We start from the raw sequence: 19,495 nt of genomic DNA, 5'->3' as shown, positions 1-19,495 counted from the left end.
ATACAACTCCACTTTTGCAACAGCTCCACTAGCTGCCAACACAATTCAAAGTAGTGGTTTTGACCTACAAAGCCCCATACGGCTCCGGTCCAGGTTATCTGAAGGACTGTATCTCTATGAATTTGCCAGACATTTAAAATAGAGTTTCATTTATCCAACATAAACGGGCCGGCAGAACGTTGGATAAGCGAATATGTTGGATAATAAGGAGGGATTAAGGAAAAGTCTATTAAACATCAAGTTATGATTTTACAAATTAAGCACCAAAACATCATGTTTTACAACAATATTGACAGAAAAAGCAGTTCAATACACAGTAACGTTATGTAGTGATTACTGTATTTACAAATTTAGCAGCAAAACATTGCAATGTATTGAAAATATTGACTACAAAAACATTGGCTACTAACAAACTGACTACAAATAAAGATAGAATTGCATAAAATAAACTTACAGTAACAACACTGTTGAAAATTAAATGCGTAAAAAGTTCAGCCCTTGCTGCCTAGAGAAACAGCTGTGGATCTGGGCAGACTGCATTGGATAATCTAGAACCTTGGATAAGCGAATGATGGATAAGTGAGACTGTAGTGTACAATCAACTAGGGAGGGCCTATTCTCTGTCCCGCCACCCACTCAAGAGCATTTGATGGGAACAAAGGAGAATGTCTTTTTGATGGCTGCTCCCAGACTGTGGACCTCCCTCCCAAGAGAGACCAGGATGGCCCCATCCCTGCTGGCCTTCTGCAGACAAGTTAAGACTTTCTTCTACCAGCAGGCATTTGGAGAGGGACAAGGGGCAGGCTTTGGGGGGTCGGGTGGAATTTGGGGGGAAGTGACTGTGAGTTTTAAAGGCCGTTTAAGTGTATTTATTTTATTTTAATATGTTTTTAACCACACAGTTACTATTTTTTTAAAAAACTTTTGCAATGCACTTTTTAAACTTGACAAAGGTGTGGGATTGTTAGCTGCCTTAGGTCACCACGGAGAGAAAGGAAGGGTATAAATAAAGTTAACAATAAGAATAATAATGTTAAAAAGTGAACTCCTATTTACTTGGAGGAAGCCTAAAAGACCATTTACCTGGTATAAACAAGTTAAGAGAACATGGCATCCATGAAAGAGAAAAACAAAAGAACTGATTTGAGTAATTTGCATCAAACTGAGGGTAACTAAAGTTTCCAACTTCCTTATGTGTATTTGGTGAGAATATGTAAAAACATCCTGTCCACTGTCACCAGTTGACTGTCATATACATTATGATTTTAATTTTAAAAATGTGTATGTCACATTATATATTTATATACTGTATAGAAAGTCCCTAGAACCACAAAAATGCCAAAAATTCGCTGTTAATAACTCATTCTAGAATTGCCCCCCTTAAAAATCAAACTACCCCCTGTGAGCATGTGACCCACATTGGGAACCAGAGGTCTAGAGCCGTGGTTCTCAACCTGTGGGTCCCCATGTGTTTTGGCCTACAACTCCCAGAAATCCCAGCCAGTTTACCAGCTGTTAGGATTTCTGGGACTTGAAGGGGACACACAAGTTGAGAACTACTGATCTAGAGAGTTGTATGATCCAAATTCCTGTACTACAGGAAAAAATGCAGAAAAAAATACAGGATATGCTAGTAAACATGCAAGAGTATCTTGATTTTATCAGCCACATGCAGTAGCCTAGGAAGATTATTCATTAACTTAACACTACTCCTTGTGAACATATAACTGCAGCAGACTGAAATCTAAAGAAAAGAAAGCATTTTTCCCATGTATGCTAAGCTTCACTGTTTTAATAAAAATTACAATGTCATTTTTAATCAACAGTACCTGACTAACAAGTAACTGTGTTCTGAAAAATTATTCATATGACCACATGGCTGAAGCCACATTTTAAAATGGCCTGTGACAAAAGATTTGCTTATAGTACTGTATATCCACATTGCTGCCAGTAAGCCATTATTATTTATCTATTGTGGTCAATGACCAGAAAAAAGAAAAGAAAATGAACAAAAATTAAGTAGAAAATGATTTAATATAATAAAATATTAAATGCATCTCAAAGATGGAAACATGTTAAATGTAGTCAGAATAAATGCTTTTTATATTCTTGAATATTTGAATTAATCAAATGGTCAGTGCGGAGAAAAGTTTACCTCATTCTCTAAACGCTGAACAAATGGAGCCTGCATTTACATGATTTTGCAAGTTAATATCCCAAGTACAATGACATATGTTTTCATTTCATTATTGTTTTACCCATAGCAAAAATGTCATTTTGTGGAAATCCTAAACTGAATACTTTCCCATCTTGATCCAACTTGATCAAAACGTATCCCCAAGTGTTGTGAGAACATGCCGAAATAACATTTTTAATCAAACAATTCATTTTTACATTAACATTTAAAACTTTATAGAACTCTGATCACTCTCTATGCATAAAAGTATAAAAGGAGCACAGCTTGAGAGTGACTTTTTTTCTCAAAAATGCTGTTATATCATCTAGAGCTAAAGTTGCTAAACATATACGCTTGTGCTCCATATAATATTGGGGCTAAAATCTTGGCACTGAATTACTAAAGGCTCATGGTGGCTTCCCTTGATATAAACATATGAAGACTTTGTATAAGAATAAGAAGATGCCTGTCAGTATTGCTCTGCCACTGAACAACTTTTGCAAAGTTAAGATTTTAAAATGGCAATGGACTCCTATATTGTAAGGGTGAGCCTGCTCAGTAGAGATTAGTTTAGGAAGATAGAAGTGCCCCTTTCTTTCTAAATACAGGAATGACAAGTGGGATAAGAAGGCCTTTAGAAAATATACCTGCTTTGTTTTCAAAGGTAACAATAAACTGTTGGCAATCTTTAACGCAACACTTAATGGGACCACCACCGGAGCGCTTCTTATTTTCAAAATACATCTCCATAATGTCTGTCTCAATGTCCTCTTCTGAAGCCGGCACTACCAACAAGCTGAAGTCCTCCTGAGTCATCGGATCCTCTGTCATATTTTCTGGTTTGTCTGGAACTATTAAAAAAAAGTTTATCCTGCATTTTCAGTCCAATCCAAAACAGAAAACTGGCTCTCTGAAATGCAAACTTTGAATTTAACAACAACACAATACCACTTTGTGCTGTGGTAAACTGCCTGGCATTCCAGCCAAACGTTACTCACTGCCAATATGGCTGGATTCTGTTATTATGGAATCTACTCCTCCAACTTTCGGCTCCTTCTCTGTCTTCTGCACAGCTGATGCCTCCTGTTTCGGGTGCAAGTGCTGGTGTTGTGCTGCACATAGTAAACAGTGTTATCGTTAGTAAGGAATGAATGGCTGTGCAAAGTGCAGCATGTCTATGACACCACTTCTGCCTAGAAGAAATAACATGGACTGCGATAGCAGTGGTGCTCACTTGTCCCCAACGTGAATGGGCCCAATAATTGGGCACCCAGAGATCCTTCACCCCATCACTCTTTTCTTTTTTAACTGTGCCTTGGAGGGAGGGGGAACAATCAGCATAGAGTGGGGAACATTGGGACTGCAGGATGCCAGGAAGCATGAGGCAGAATGTTTTGAGTCATGGTTTCTACAGTCCTGTTCATGATTGGCTTTTGGGTTAGATACTGAAGGGGTTGACTGTTGACTTTCAGCAACCGCCTGAGTTTCATAGGGTATTCTTAAGCAAGAAATACAGTAGATCATTCGTATCTGCTTGGGTTTGGTTCCAGGACCCCTAAGAATCTGTGAATGCTCACTGCTCAAGTCCCATTATATACAATGGTGAGCTATATAATGGCAAAATCCAGGCTTGCTTTTTGTTTTTAAAAAATATTTTTAAGCCACGGACAGTTGAATCTCTGGATATAGAGGGGTAACTGTACACACAGAGGTGGGTTGGCCAGTTACTATCTCTGAAATATAGCCTACAGTAACTGGTATTTATTGGCAATTTCACACCCAAATACTAATTGGGAGGTTGATACACACACTTAAAACTTAAGTCACTGCATCTGCTTCCAGGTTCATATCTAACTTATCCTTCAGCAGTCAATTCATATACTTTTCTTGGAAACAGCGATCAGATTTAGTGCAAAACATCTGTGAACCCACCACCAAGAAAGCCCTCTCAAATTTGAATCAAATATGTCCGAGTTAAAAAAAAGAATCCCTTCCCTAAATCTTTTTAAAATAGTCAGGCTTATAAATGAGAGTATGATCTAGTCTTTTAAACAGTCTGGTTCTGAATCATATAAGCTTTTTTGTTACAAAACCTATTAAAAACTGAAGCACATCTTTGCTTAATTGTGCCATGTTTATCTTATTTTAAAATAAGAACGAATTACTTATTCAGATGGAGGTTTACTTTTATACTGTGAGGTTACACACACACACATATATATACACACACACATTCCTTTTTTGTTCAGGACAGAAAAAATGTACCAAGGTTATTTCATTATAACTGAGATAGTTAACATGCTATGAGTACTATTGTGCTGAAAATGTTGAGATTTGGGTGTTTAAATGTATTTAAAATGTTCAACATTTACAATGAAATTAAATAAAACTGAAGCAAATCTTTTTGCCTTATCTGTTACCAGTATGCAAGCGACTCTTCAGCTCTTGGCTCAAGAACTAGAACGGCAAGGGGAACACTTCTATTTCCCCAGTGAAAGGAAGGCAGGGGGAAGTCAAGACAGTCAAGGAAGTTTTTTCTGAAGGAAGCAGGTGTGTAGGGAATCTGTGTTGGCCAGGCTGGAATGCTATGAGTACAGATTGGGCTCCTAGATAACAGCTTGTCCCCGCCAATGTTTACTCTAATAACTAAGAGTCAGGGACTTCAGCAGAAGTTACCCCTCACTAAATCAGCTCCTAGTATAGCTTGAATTGTAAACTCCAGTGATTAGTATTTAATAGTTGGAAGAATAGTGTTTCCCAGATAAAGAAAAATGTGTAAGACTCATGTAACATAAATGTTTCAGTTTTGCTTTACAAGCTGCTTCAAAGTAACTTACCAGGTCGGTTGAGTTCTTTAGCTCCAGCATAGTCCTGAAAGCAAAACAGTTTGGTCATTGAAAAGTTACAGTTCTTCCCAGAGGCATAAACTACGCATAAATAGGCAAACTGCTGAATCACAGTTTAGACTGATGTGAAGAAGCAGGGGGGAACATCTCCATGCCCTCCCCACCATTTCTTCTCTTCCACCAACCTGGCCAGAAGGAGCAGTTCAGAAACGTTTCCACTTGTTTTCCATTAACCAGTTTAACATTTAATCCAAACCCTAAACTAGGATAAATGTTAACCATTGCTTATTTTAACAAGCTAGCATAATAACCTACTGTATGGTTTGCTTTTGCTTGTTTCAAACAAATCATAGTTAATAGTCAGTCTCCTAAATATTATGAACTGTGGTTAAGACAACATGGAAGCAAAGATTTCCAAAATTTCTTTTTTCTTAGAGGTGCAAAAAAGAGAAGAAGTGAGGAAAACATCTCTATAGCTTGAACTTTGCTATAGCTTATTCCAGTCAGGCTAAAGTACAGGTTAGTGTGGTCTTCAGACACAGCCTGTATATTGGGATAGTTTTCGTATGCAAACTCTTCCGTGTGGTCTATTCCGAGTCAGGATCTTATATACCTCCAGCTTTAGTCATATGTTAGGCATTTGTACTTGGAAATGAGAACAGTAGTTTATCAAATGTAACACTGACCACTATGAAATATTTCATTATCTGCCACAAATCCTTTGAGTGTTGCAAAAGGATTTTAAGTCATGTTCTAACTTAAAAACGTGGCTTTTTAAGTAAGCCTTTGATCTTACGTAGGTTTTTAAGGATTAGTCCAAGGACTTGCTGTGGCCATCATGTCTGCACTGGGCTGTGTCAATCGAAATAACTTGTTTGTATCCACAGCGATTACTGCATTTTATGGACTGCAATGTTTTACATTGTATTATGTATGTATATGATTGTAATACTGTGGTTTTATCGGTTTAGATTGGCTATATACTTTGCTGTATTTTGTTAGCCGCCTCAATTCCCTTTGGAGAGAGTGATGGGGCAGAAATAAAGTTTATTATTATTATTAGACTTATAGTTCACATGGGCTTCTGTGCACACCTGCAAAACAATACTATCATTTGACATCAACTGTAAATGTAGCATAGATGCCATCTCTGCAGCCACAAATCTGAAGAGAAGGAGAACACATGTACATTACTCTTCAAGAAAATGTATCTGCATTCTTCCACATACATAGCTGCTTGCTGGAAAATACATTATATATTCCATTTCCTTCCATGCTACCCATATGTACTGGACTGTAACTGCCACAATTCCCAGTCAACACAACCAATCTCTTTGCATACTGAATATAGGTGATGAGAATTATTTTCCACACCTTGGCGGAATACCAATTTTGGGATGGTGGAGCCAGACCAGTGGTTCTCAACCTGGGAATCCCCAGATGTTTTCGTCTTCAACTCCCAGAAATCCTAGCAGTGATAAGCTGGCTGGGATTTCTGGGAATTATGGGCCAAAACATCTGGGGACCCACAGATTGAAAACTACTGACCTAGACCAAGGAAGCACAGCCTGTGTATCTGTCAATGGCTTGACCACCATTCATGCATAAGTAAAGGCACACACACACAAATGACCTCTTCCTCATGCTGCCCATTGCACACACCCCTTTGATGGATGCATTGCACCTGCTTTCTGCAGTCACAGAAGCACTCTACAAGTACGGTCAGCACTTCCACACAGCTGTAGGCAAACACATAGAAAACTGAGAAAGATAGGGATGTTCTCTATTCAGATTCACCCCCCCCCCCCCAATGCCAGCTAGAATGCAGGGCAGAAAGGGAAGTGAGTTTCTAGACAGACAAAACAATCCATAATCAAAACTGGAAACAGTATGCTATATTTACTTGTCTTCGATCAGGTACTTTTGGGGTCTGAGTCTCAACAGGAGCTGCTTCCTCTGCTGGCAGGGAGACTGTAAGCTTTAGTTTCTTCCTTTCTGGCATATCAATTTCATGGGGTTTCTTGCTGAGAACACGCTGTCTGACTAAAATGCAAAATAGGGAAACCATTATTATTTGTATGTTTTCAAGTTTAATTCTATTTTAATGTTTGTATATTTTTGGCTTTATTGTACTGGTTTTATTGTGGGCTGTTTTCAGTTTCTTTTTTAGAGAGATAAAGCAGGATAGTAATTATTTTTAAAAATCCTTTTGAACATTATAGACCACACAAGACAGAGGAAGTTGTCTTCTGCCAAATCAGACATGTAACTCAGTATTATCCACATACCAAGTACATAAGAACAAAAATGCATTATGTATAACTTGTTTTGACATAAAAGTATCAACGTTACAAAAATAAAGAAAATTATTTTGTCTCCTTTAATCCTCACACCATCAAGCAGACATAAAGTTTTTTTTTAAACATTTTTATTGGGTTTTACATTCATAATTCATAATTCATAACAACACTACTTCCCTTTTATCCAATATTTTTTCCCTCCCTACCACCCACACCCTCCCTCCTCAACCACAGTATGTTTATATTAATCTTGCAGATCCAGCCACAGGTAAAGTCTTTGTATTTTTTCTTTAATGTAATCGTTGGCTCCTCCATTTTTCACCCAGTTGAAGTAGTCTTTCCATCTGTTTGCAATGTCCTTTTGTTTATTCATTCTTGTTACTTGGTTAGTCATAATTCCTGTAATATCTAACAACATTTGATCATACAAATAATCGTTCCAATTATTTAACGTCCATTTCGATTTGTCTCTCCATCCTCTAGCAATCACAGCATGTGCTGCTCTTATTGTTACTTTCAATAACTCTTGGCACTCAGTTTTTATACTTGGATGATCCAGCACTCCCCAAAGTAACAAATCATTATTAATTTGTATTGTTATCTGTAATAAGTCCTGGATTTTCCCTTGTATCATTAGCCAAATTTTTTTTAATTCAGAACACTCCCACCACATATGTGAATAAGTGCCCTTTTCTTTATTACAATGCCAGCACTTTGAATTCTTCCCTTTTATCATATAAGACAGTTGTTCAGGAGTTCTATACCATCTTAATACCATCTTTTTTTCTAATTCATTATATTTTTCTGTTTTTATTTTATTTATGTTCCTAATTATTTCGTCTACTTCTTGTGTGCTTAATATTTTAACCCCATTCCATTTGTTACGTATTGCTCGGATCATAAATTCCTTATCTTCTACCATTAAATTGTATATTTTTGCCACTGTTCCTTTACTTGTTTTTTCTCTTGCATTTAGCAATTTATCTACCTTCAGGTCTTCAGTGGGCTGTGCACCCTCTTTTTTTTACTTTTTCCCAGATCCCTCTTAATTTTAACCAATATTCTTTCCCCCCTTTTTCCAAAAGGTCTAGCCAGTTAATTATCCCTCCATCTTGTTTCCACATATCTTTTACCCTCCTTAATCCTTTTTCTTCTAAGGTGTTTACCAACCTTTCAGGGAGTCCCATGCTCTTGATTGTGGTCTTTCCAGAAATTTTATTTGCCCATAGTTTTTGCCTTTTTTGTCAACATTCAAACTCAATCTTTCTTGGACCTGTTAGTTTTTCTTTTATTTCTTTAATATCTCTAGTATATAGCCCATATTTTCCCCGCCCTTCATTTATTTCGTTCTCTACTTTTATCCATTTATCTTCTCCCTTTAAACTTATTTCTAGTAAAGATCTTAGTTGGAAGGCCTCATAATAGTTTTGTAGGTTTGGAAATCCCCATCCAAGTAATCTTCTTGGGGTATATTGAATCTTTTTCATTATTCTGTTTCTCTTTTTTCCATATATCCATTCTCTCAAGGTATTATCCCATTCTTTTATTTGTCTATAGTCTATTTTTATTGATAGGGTTTGGAACAGGTAAAGTAATTTAGGGATTATGCACATTTTTAGTGCTAATATTTTTCGTGGGATACTTAATTGTTTCTCTCCCCAGGATTTTAATTTTTCCTGGATTTTTTTCCATATTGCCCCATAATTGGCTGCTTTTAACTTAGTTATTTCTTTTGTAATGGTTATACCTAAATATTTTATTTTATTTCTTATTATTTTTATGTCTCCCATTTTTGTCTGCAGCTCCTTCTGCTCCTTTTTCCCCATATTGTATATCATCATTTCTGATTTGCTCATATTCACTTTCAATCCTGAATACCTTTCAAAATCTTTTAGTATTATTTGTATTTCATGAATAGCTTCTGCTGGGTTTTCCATTATTAGTAAAATATCGTCCGCATAAAGATTTATCTTCACCTCTTCGTTCCTAATTTGATATCCCTTTATCCTGCCATTGTTTCTTATTCTATCTGCTAGAGGTTCCATTGCTAATGCAAATAGGAGCGGAGACAGAGGACAACCTTGTTTTACACCTCTTTCTGTTTTGAAATATTTTGTTAAGCCTTCATTTACTCTTATTCTTGCTCTTGAATTACTATATAACTCTTTTACTATTTTAATAAATGAAATGTCAAATCCGTAATTACCCATTAGTTGTAACAGATATTTGTGGTTTAGTGAATCAAAGGCTTTATAAATGTCTAACTTTAATAGTGCAAACTTTCTTTTTTTGTTATGATTAAGGATGTTTAATACATTTCTTATAGGGTGCGCAATGTTCCTGCCTTTTATAAAACCATATTGATCTTCCTTTACTATTTTGGATATAATCTCTTCTATTCTATTTACTAATATTTTCGTGAATATTTTATAATCCTGATTTAGGAGGCTAATGGGTCTGTATGAATTGGGATCTTCTGGATCTTTCCCACTTTTTCTTACTGTTATTATCTCTGATTCTCTCCATGTGTCAGGGATTTTCCCTCCCTTCATTATGTTATTAAATAGAATGTTCAATTCTGGAATTATTTCTTTCATTTCTTTGTAAAATTCTGCAGTGTATCCATCCCCTCCCGGAGATTTTCTATTTTTCAGTGTGTCGATAACCTGTTCTATTTCTTGATACGATATTTCTGTTCCTAGTTTCCTATTGTCTTCTCTATCTATTATTTTCTGTATTTTTTTGTCAAATTCTCCATGTATTTGTTTTTTATACAATTCCTGATAGAAGTCTACAAATGCCTCCCTTATTTCCTTGGTCAAGTTTACTTTTTTATTATATTTATTTTTTAACTGAATGACTCTTCCTTTCTCTTTCATGTTCTTCAAATAGTTAGCCAATTTTTTCGTTGTATTCGTATTTTGTCTTTGGAAATTATTTTTAATAAATATATCTTTTTTCCATAAATCCAAATTATCCATTTCTTCTAACTGTTTCTTTAAATTTTCCAACTTTGCTTTCACCTGCACTTGGTATTTATTTTGTAGTAATTTTTTTGTTTCCTCTATTTCTCTAAACACCCTTTTCCTTTCTCTATCTTGCTGTTTCTTTACTGCCACTTCTTTTGCTATACAGTAACCCCTAATTACTGCTTTTGCTGTGTCCCAGACTGTTTCTGTACTTGCTGAACCCCTATTCTCTTTGAAGTAATTTTTTATTTCTTCTGATAGTTCATTCTTAAGTTTTTCTGTCTTAATTATAAAAATTTTATATCTCCAAGATTTTATTGCCTCCGTTTCATCAGGCTCCTCTATCCTTAACTCCACTATAATAGGTGCATGATCTGAAATCCAGATCGGTTGTATTTCCATATTTAAAATTCTAGACCTATTAGTATTTTTTATTAATATATAATCTATCCACGAAAAAGATTTATGACTTTGTGAGAAGTATGTTGGCTTTTGGTTTATGAGATTTGCTTCAAATATGTCCTCCATTTTCCATTTTTTTTACAAGGTCTTTATTTTTTCTAAGGTCCATATTAAAATCCCCTCCAATTATTAGCTCCCCTTGATAAATTTCCTGTACTTTCCTAAACCACTTTCTAAAATATTTCTTTTGTCCTTTATTTGGGCCATATACATTTCCTATTGTATATTTCTTGCCATTTATTTTGCATATTAGTACTATGTACCTCCCTTCCTTATCTATTATTGTTTCTAATATTTCCAGTTTCAATGAGTTTTTCATTATAATCGCTACCCCTCTAGCTTTATTCGTACCTCTTGCTTCAGCTATCACGCTCCAACCTGGAATATTTATTAATTGTTTGTTATCTTTCTGATGTTTGTGGGTTTCCTGTAAACAAAGCACATTGCAATACGATTTCTTTGCTAGTTGTATTATTCTTGACCGCTTGAGATCTGAAGCCAACCCGTTTGTATTTAAAAAACACATTTTTAACTTGTCACCCATTATCTATGTATATTTGTGGCTCCTCATCTGCAATGTTCCCTTCCATTATTACTGTGGTTACCCCTCCCCCCTTCTCAAATGTTATTTTAAGGAAATGAATCTTTCCTTTCATTTGAGATTTCTTGCGGCACTGCGCCCCCTGTTCCCTCTCCTATTCGTTCTTTGTTATTACTATTCCAGGCCATACAGTTACTTCACTGTTTTTGCCCATTATATGCCTGCTTTCAACCCTCTACCCGCCATACATATTAGTTTTGTTGTACATAAGCTTTAAACATAATGTCCATTCAATCCTGCATCCATCTTCCACAGAGATTCTAAGGTAGAGTCCCTACTTATTATGATGTTGTAGTCCTTGTTGATTTTAATGGTCAAGCAGACATAAAGTGATCATTCCCATAATAGTAGCTGAAAAAAAAGGAAAAGTCCAGGAAATACAATAATTTTATACTTTCTAATGTGCTTCTCAGACTATCTGATAGAGGTGGGATACATACACACACACACACACACAAATATAAAGTATCCATATAGGTATGACATGTATATAGGTAGCTCGTAGACTTTTATGTAACTCTCTATAACAGTAGATGAACCACTTGGCTACTAAGCTGCAGTCAGTTTCCAGCAGAAAAAGGGAATAATTATAGTCCTTGGCCCCAGGTATGGTGTTTGTCTCCTGCACTGTAAGGAAAAGAAGCCAATATCTCATCATTCTATATTTTTTCACTTTTTCCTGAAAAATCAAAATAGGGCCAATAACTTTTTTTTGTAATTTTCTATTTTCTCCAGACGTTTATACCCGTTGTTATCCAGCCTCCATCTGAGCTGTCAGATGAGCCTGAGGTTGGGCCTATTCAGCCTGTAACTGTCCCTGCACTTGGCTTGTTGAGAACTGGTTTTGGGCCTGAGATTCCTGCTCCCATGTAGCCAGAGTTTGTCCCAGTGAATTTTGAGACCTGAGACATAATGTTTTCAAGCAGGCAGTTTGAACTGCATTCCTCAAAAGAGTCAAGGTCGGACCTTCTTTTGCCAGATGGACATTCTAGTTCGGATTCTGGAAGTGATAAGACTAATGAGCTTGACAGAAAGAAAGTGATAAACCAACAGAGGAGAGAAAGGGAGTACTTCAGGCACAGCAAACGATTGTTATTGAAACGGAATAATGAGCAGGCTTCTCACGGAAAGAGACCTTGAGTTTCCCTTAAGAAGGACTGCTTTGTCTGAGAAATTCAGAGGTGGTAACTTTGCTCATTCAAGAGAGAGAAATCTCTGCTCCATGTTCCTGTGAATTCCATGTTATTTCCTGCAGCTTTGCAACTTGATTCTTGTTCCAATCTTGTCCTCGCTTCTGGGGATTTTGGTGTATCCAGTTGATGTTCCAGTAGTTTTGCAATTTGGATTTCTGCTTCAGTCAAGACCCTTGACTTGTGTTCCAGCATTGATCCTGTACCTTGGACTAATCCTTGATATCTTCTTTGGACTAATCTTGATACCTTTATTGGGACTAACTTTGATATCCTGTTTGGACACTGTTCTTTGAGTGACTTTTACAGACTTCTGCTTCAAGATTTTCAAGTACTTTGTTCTTGTGGATTTAAACCCATGTTATTGACTTTGAACTTTGATTTGCTATTGCCTGCATATAATCTTCAATAAACAGCTTGCTTGCTTATATTCTGGGGCTCCAGTGTGGTTTTGAGGTGCCTTTGCAGCCTAGGAGTGCAACAATACCTCTGCATTTACTTGCGTGTTACTTCACTATTTAATAATTTATTCAATGGATAGGCCAGGGGTCCCCAAACTAAGGCCTGGGGGCCAGATGCGGCCATCCAAGGTCATTTACCTGGCCCCCACCCTCATTCTTAGAGTTAGGCTTGCCTAAAGTCTGAAATGACTTGAAGGCACACAACAACAACAATCCTAATTAACTTGACTATCTCATTGGCCAGAAGAAGGCCCACACTTCCCATTGAAATCCTGATAGGTTTATGTTGGTTAAAATTATTTTTATTTTTAAAGATTGTATTGTTCTTTCATTGTTGTTCTTTTTTTTTTTTTTGCACTACAAATAAGACATGTGCAGTGTGCAAAGGAATTTGTTCGTATTTTTAAAAAATGATAATTCGGCCCCTCAACAGTCTGAAAGATTGTGGACCGGCCCTTTGCTTAAAAAGTTTGAGAATCCCTGGGATAGGCTCTGTTTAGGACTAAGGGGTTTATCACACAAGACAACTGCAATTACAGCAGGACAACAGCTTTTTTTGCCTTGGACTTATTATCATTGCTGCTCTCCAAATGGAAAGTGATTATTTTATTATGGAAGGTCAATAACTGATTATTTGAGTCTGTAAAAGAAACACCTTCTTGGCTATTTCTCATTGGAAGAGTGATGGGAAAGAAGCAACATCATGAGATAAATTTAAGACAATAACATTGTTTTCTCGCTGTGGTTGCAACTTACCTATCTCATGTGGTAAAGCCCTTTTGTAATGATATTCAGTCATTATTTCTAAATTCCAGAAGAGAACTTATGACAGCCGCTTGCAGCAAAAAGGCCATAAAACATGTTTTCAAAATAACAAATTCTATGATTTATGTAATGTGGGCTATTACAAAAGGAAGCATATGCAGAATTGAAGTTGTTAAACTTCGAGTGTCATAAGACTAATTCATTCTCATTTTCAAGGTGGCTCTTGCCCCAAAGGCAGCTGGTAGATTGATCAGCACAATCCTCTGTAGGATCAGGTGCTAGATATGATCAATTACTAAATATGATCAAACTTAAATGACTTCTGAGAAAAGAGTTAGAAACCAAAAGTGGAAGTGAATTTGATACAATCGACAGCAGCTCAGATGACTTCTGAGAAAAGCAACAAGTGAAACAGATTCTGTTTTTGGATTCTTAGCAAAAGTTTAGAAATCACAGTAGAGATTAGAGGCAAGAAGATAGTATCTCATAAGGTATTTATATAGTATTGCTTCCAGAAATTATCCTTGCTGGCCAGGCGAGAAGGCTTATGGGTTCCCGCCATTCTTTGGCACAGCAACTATAACAGTGGAGGATGAGATTTGTTTTGCAAGTGACAGCTTCATTCTAAAGCAGGGGTCCTACATTTTTTTCAAACAGGGAGCCAGTTCCCTGTTCCTCAGACAGTTGGTGGGCGGGACTATAGTTTAAAAAAACCTATGAACAAATTCCTATGCACACTGCACATATCTTATTTTGAAGTAAAAAACAAAACGGGAACAAATATAGCCACAATGTTAATCATCATCATCATAAAAATAATAAAGAGGGTTAGAAGAGACCCCTTGGGCCATCTAGTCCAACCCCCTTCTGCTTTTGTGCACCAAATCATAATCAAAGCACCCCTAACAGATAATCCAATCCCCTTCTGCCTTCGTGCACAAAGCATCCCCAACAGATGGAAGGCACACGTGGGGCGATGGAGGAGGGGGGATAGGCGCGCCTTTCCCTCCTATCTCACCTCACGCACATTTTCCCGCCTCCTCCCTTGTCCCGCACACACTTTCCTCGGCAGAGGTGGCAGAAGCTACAGCAGCGAGATCTGTCACTGCAGCAGTGGCTCCCTCCTCCATCACCGAGGAAGGCATGCACCAGGTGAAGGAGGAGGCGGGAAAAGCACGTGCCTTTTCCTCCTCCCTCTCTCTGTGCGTGCCTTCCTTGGTGGCGGCAGCAGAAAAGGTGTGTGCAGGGTGAGGGAGGAGGGAAAGGTGAACGTGCCTTCCTCGGTGGAGGAGGGAGCACCCACGGGGACAGCCACCACAGGGGAAAACCTCGCCGCTGTGGGGACAAACCCACAGGATAGGCAGTGGCAGCAAAAACACCCGACGGGGCGGATAAATGTTTTCAGCGGGCTGCATGTGCCCCGTGAGCTGTAGTTTCAGGACCTCTGTCCTAAAGGCTTGCTACTTACATTTACAAAGGTAACAAATACTTGTTGCAATTACTTATTATAACTGCTGCTAATAATTTACCTTTATCCCAGAGTAGGGCCCCTTCCATGTAGCGGTATAAAATCCCACATTTTCTGCTTTGAACTGAGTTATATGACAGTATGGACTCAGATATCCCAGTTCAAAGCAGATATTGTGGATTATCTGCTTTGATATTCTGTGTGGAAGGGCCCTGGGACTCAAGGTGTCTTACAAAGCAGATAATCTGGATTTCGTATGGCAGTGTATAAGGGGCCATAAAATCCTTGCAATATTTGGGCCGAAGCTTTGTGGGCAATAAACAGTACTTTGTGCCTGGTAATATACCTTCTTAGATAAAAAGAGCAGGGAAGTTTTATCTGGATGGAGATAAGGATTATCCATTTTGCATTTTCAAAGCCAAGTTGTATTACTTTTCAAACTGTTCAGCAAGCCTAAAAAGCACTCTAAGCTGAAACCTAATATTCTCAACCTCGTGTGCCTTACTGGCAAACTGACAGGGACTTCCTGGCCTGACATCTCAAGAAAACAAGATACAGAATTTATTTGCTTTCAAAGATCCTTCCATTTCCTCAGTGGGTTTTTGTAATATTTTCCTGGAAGGGATTCCAGTATTTTGCCAGTTTGCATACAGCAGCTGTGGGCTTTCTCTTAGGGACCCATCTACACTGTAAATGTGATGCAGTTAAAGCACCACAGCTGAAGGCTAGAGAATTGTGGGATTTGTAGGTTTACAAGGTCCTTAGGAATTCTGCTAGTGCCTTATCACACTACAGAACTCATGATTCCACAGCCTTGACCGATGACATGGCAGTTAAAGAGGCGGCAAACTGAATTAATCCCCAGGTGCATCTCATCAGGCATGGGCCAACTTGGGCCCTCCCTCCAGGTGTTTTGGACTTCAACTCCCACCATTCCTAACAGCCGGTAGGCTGTTAGGAATGGTGGGAGTTGAAGTCCAAAACACCTGGAGGGAGGGCCCAAGTTGGCCCATGCCTGGTGGAGATGCAACGCCTTTGAGAAAGGCCTGAGCCAAAGTGGTCCCTATCCAAAGTGAGGCGCCAGGCAAAGGCAGGCTCCTTCCTACCTTCCTCCTGGACAAACTGCACCGTGACTCGCCCGGCGCCTGCGGCGTCCATGAGGACCTGGCACTCCCCGCCTCCGGACTTGTTGCGGCTCTGGAAGTAAACGGTGAGCTTGTATTTCAAGGCCCGGGAGAAGTGGGCGCCCCAGTCCCCCTCGACCACGACAGGGAAGGCGAACACCACCTCCCCGGCCATGTTGCCCCACAGAGCAGGAACGAGACGCGCGGCTCTGGAAACCGAAAGCCAAGGGGTGCTTTCTTTTCCCCTTTCGCTTTCGATTCCGCTTCAGTCTCTCCTCCTCTTCCTCCGCCTCCCTCCGGCTTCTCTGTCCGGAAAACCCTCCTGAGCCCAAGACTCCGAGGCACGCAAAAGCAGAAGCAGCAACAATAACAAACCTCGAAGGCTGGAAACGACCCTATACTTGCTCTTAGCGTTAAATTATTGCAGTTTGGCACTCGCTTTTAACAGGCGTTGTTTGATAAGGTTTTTAGTCTTCTCCGTCAAAGATGAATGCTTCTCCAAACTAGGAATCCCTGATTCCATAGCATGCAGCCATGGCCGTTGAAGGGGTGTCAAACCGCTTTAATTCTGCAGTGCAGACGCACCCCCAGTCTTGGACCATCTGCAGGTTATCAGCCTACTAAATGGCGCCAATTTGGTCGTGTTCCATTATCCAGGCGGAGGCCACAAGGGGTGTTAGAAAAGCATACAGTAGAGCAGGGGTCCTCAAACTTTTTAAGCCGAGGGCCGGTCCACAATCCTTTTGACTGTTGAGGGGCCGGATTATCATTTGAAAGAAAATACAAACAAATTCTGATATGTCTTATTTACAGTGCAAAAACAACAACAACAAGAACAACAAGAACAATGAAATAACAATACAATATTTAAAAATAAAAACAAATTTAACCAACATACATTTATCAGGATTTCAATGGGAAGTGTGGTCCTGCTTCTGGCCAATGAGATAGTCAAGTTAATTAGGGTTGTTGTTGTTGTTGTGTGCCTTCAAGTCATTTCAGACTTTGGGTGAGCCTAAGTCTAAAATTTATTTATTTATTTATTTATTTATTATTTACTGCATTTATTTACTACATTTGTATCATACCCTTCTCACCCCAAAGGGGACTCAGAGTGGCTTACAAATTATATGTACATACAATATATTATATTACTAGCTGTGCCTGGCCACGCGTTGCTGTGGCGAAGTATGGTGGTATGGGAAATAAAGTATTGAGGAATTGGTGCTAGTTAAGGTAAAGGGTCCCCTGGGCTGAGTGGGTTGCTAGGTGACCAAGTGAGCGGAGCTTAGCCTTCTAACTGGCAGCAATTTGATAAAAACAATTATTCCTCTCCCTCTAATTAGGACTTTTTTTTCCTTTTTTTCCCATTGTATCAACCTAGAGGCATGGATGAGGGGTTGTGCTGCCAATTTTTGAGGTTGTGGGGTGTTTACTTTTGTTGTTTTGTCCGCTGCCGTGATGCCATCACTCTTTTATATATATAGAAGATTAGCATAGCACAATATCAGCATTATATATTACTACATTGAACTATACCACTATACTGTAATATTAGTAATATTATGTGTAATATAGAATATATAATTAATATTATTATATGGTATTATTATTAGTGTTATATTGTATTACATTATAATATTATTTTCAATATTATATGTATATACAATATATTATAAAACTGAGGGCGGGGGCCAGGTAAATGACCTCAGGGGGCCGCATCCGCCCCCCGGGCCTTAGTTTGGGGACCCCTGCAGTAGAGTCTCACTTATCCAACATAAACGGGCCGGCAGAACATTGGATAAGTGAAAATGTTGGATAATAAGGAGGGATTAAGGAAAAGCCTATTAAACATCAAATTAGGTTATGATTTTACAAATTAAGCACCAAAAACATGTTATACAACAAATTCGACAGAAAAAGTAGTTCAATACGCAGTAATGCTATGTAGTAATTACTGTATTTACAAATTTAGCACCAAAATAACACATGTATTGAAAACATTGACTACAAAAATGCATTGGATAATCCAGAACGTTGGATGGGTGAGACTCTACTGTAGTTGGGTTGTTGTGAGTTTTCCGGACTATATGGCCATGTTCTAGAAGCATTCTCTCCTGGCGTTTTGCCCATATCTATTGCAGGCATCCTCAGAGGTTGTAAGGTCTATTGGAAACTAGGCGAGGGAGGTTTATATATCTGTGGAAGGTCCGGGGTGGGAGGAAGAATTCTTGTCTGTTGGTGGCAAGTGTATGGTTTGGCGTAACCAAAGGTAAAGGTTTTCCCCTGACATTAAGTTTAGTCGTGACCAACTCTGGGGGTTGGTGCTCATCTCCATTTCTAAGCTGAAGAGCCGGCATTGTCCATAGACACCTCCAAGGTCATGTGGCCAGCTTGACTGCCTGGAGCGGTACCTTCCCACTGGAGCAGAACATATATTTACTATTTCCTCATTTGGATGATAAAAACACCTGAGGGAAACTAAGTGGTTCATTCATGAAGACAGCTTATAAAAACCCAGGTACTGTTCCATTATCTGGGCGGACTCCAAAAGGGAGCCTAGACAGAGAAGGATAGTCCATTTTATGGAGGGGGGAGTTGAAAGAGGAAAAACGTTTTCCTCATTTTCACTAGTTCCCCCCCCCCCCTTCCCAATATCATAAACTACGGTTGTGACTGAAAAGTTGGCGGTTTGAATCTGGTGAGCTCCTGCTGTTAGCCCCAGCTTCTGCCAACCTAGCAGTTCAAAAACATGTGAATGTGAGTAGATCAATAGGTTTTTGTGCCATCCAATTGGTTCAAAGCATGATATATAAACCAAGAGCACTCCCTTCCTGCCTTTGTTCCAAAGTGGCACCATCCATTAATCTTGCCAGCTGGCCCTACAAAGTGCCTCCTTAAAAAAGACTGCTTTTAAGTTTTTATAGAAGGCAAAAAAGGCTGAAAGGAACCATTGGGAGCCTGCCAAACCTATCTCCTCCTGAGAAGAAGCGGCCAGGATCGGTCAAGGCTTCTTGGCAGCTTCTCCTCCGGAGGCAATGCTGATCTCCTCCAGACTGCTTGGCCGATCCTGGCCGCTTCTTCTCAGGAGGCAAGAGAGCTGGCAGGAAGGGAAGGGAAAGGGACGCCAGAA

General features: G+C 38.8%; 1 protein-coding gene across 2 annotated transcripts in view; it reads right to left on the bottom strand.

The window, feature by feature from the left end:
* Positions 1-16,944, bottom strand: part of LOC100555773 (protein mono-ADP-ribosyltransferase PARP14) — a 44,780-nt gene extending 27,836 nt beyond the window's left edge. The window contains exons 1-6 of one of the 2 annotated variants that reach the window (XM_062974317.1): positions 16,738-16,944; positions 16,345-16,435; positions 6,926-7,065; positions 5,014-5,047; positions 3,175-3,288; positions 2,824-3,027 (exon numbers count right to left, since the gene is read on the bottom strand). In XM_062974317.1, coding sequence (XP_062830387.1) covers positions 2,824-3,027; positions 3,175-3,288; positions 5,014-5,047; positions 6,926-7,065; positions 16,345-16,396 — 544 coding nt within the window. In that variant the 5' untranslated portion in view covers positions 16,397-16,435; positions 16,738-16,944. Of the gene's footprint in view, positions 1-2,823; positions 3,028-3,174; positions 3,289-5,013; positions 5,048-6,925; positions 7,066-16,344; positions 16,673-16,737 lie in introns of those variants that run through there. The other variant, XM_016993788.2, reaches the window with a different exon arrangement.
* Between the last annotated feature and the right edge of the window lie 2,551 nt (positions 16,945-19,495).

The sequence above is a fragment of the Anolis carolinensis genome, chromosome 1, assembly GCF_035594765.1.
Source record: "Anolis carolinensis isolate JA03-04 chromosome 1, rAnoCar3.1.pri, whole genome shotgun sequence".
Taxonomy (NCBI): Eukaryota; Metazoa; Chordata; class Lepidosauria; order Squamata; family Dactyloidae; genus Anolis; species Anolis carolinensis.
Note: the sequence above shows the minus strand (reverse complement) of the source record. Positions and strands in the feature narration are given on the sequence as shown.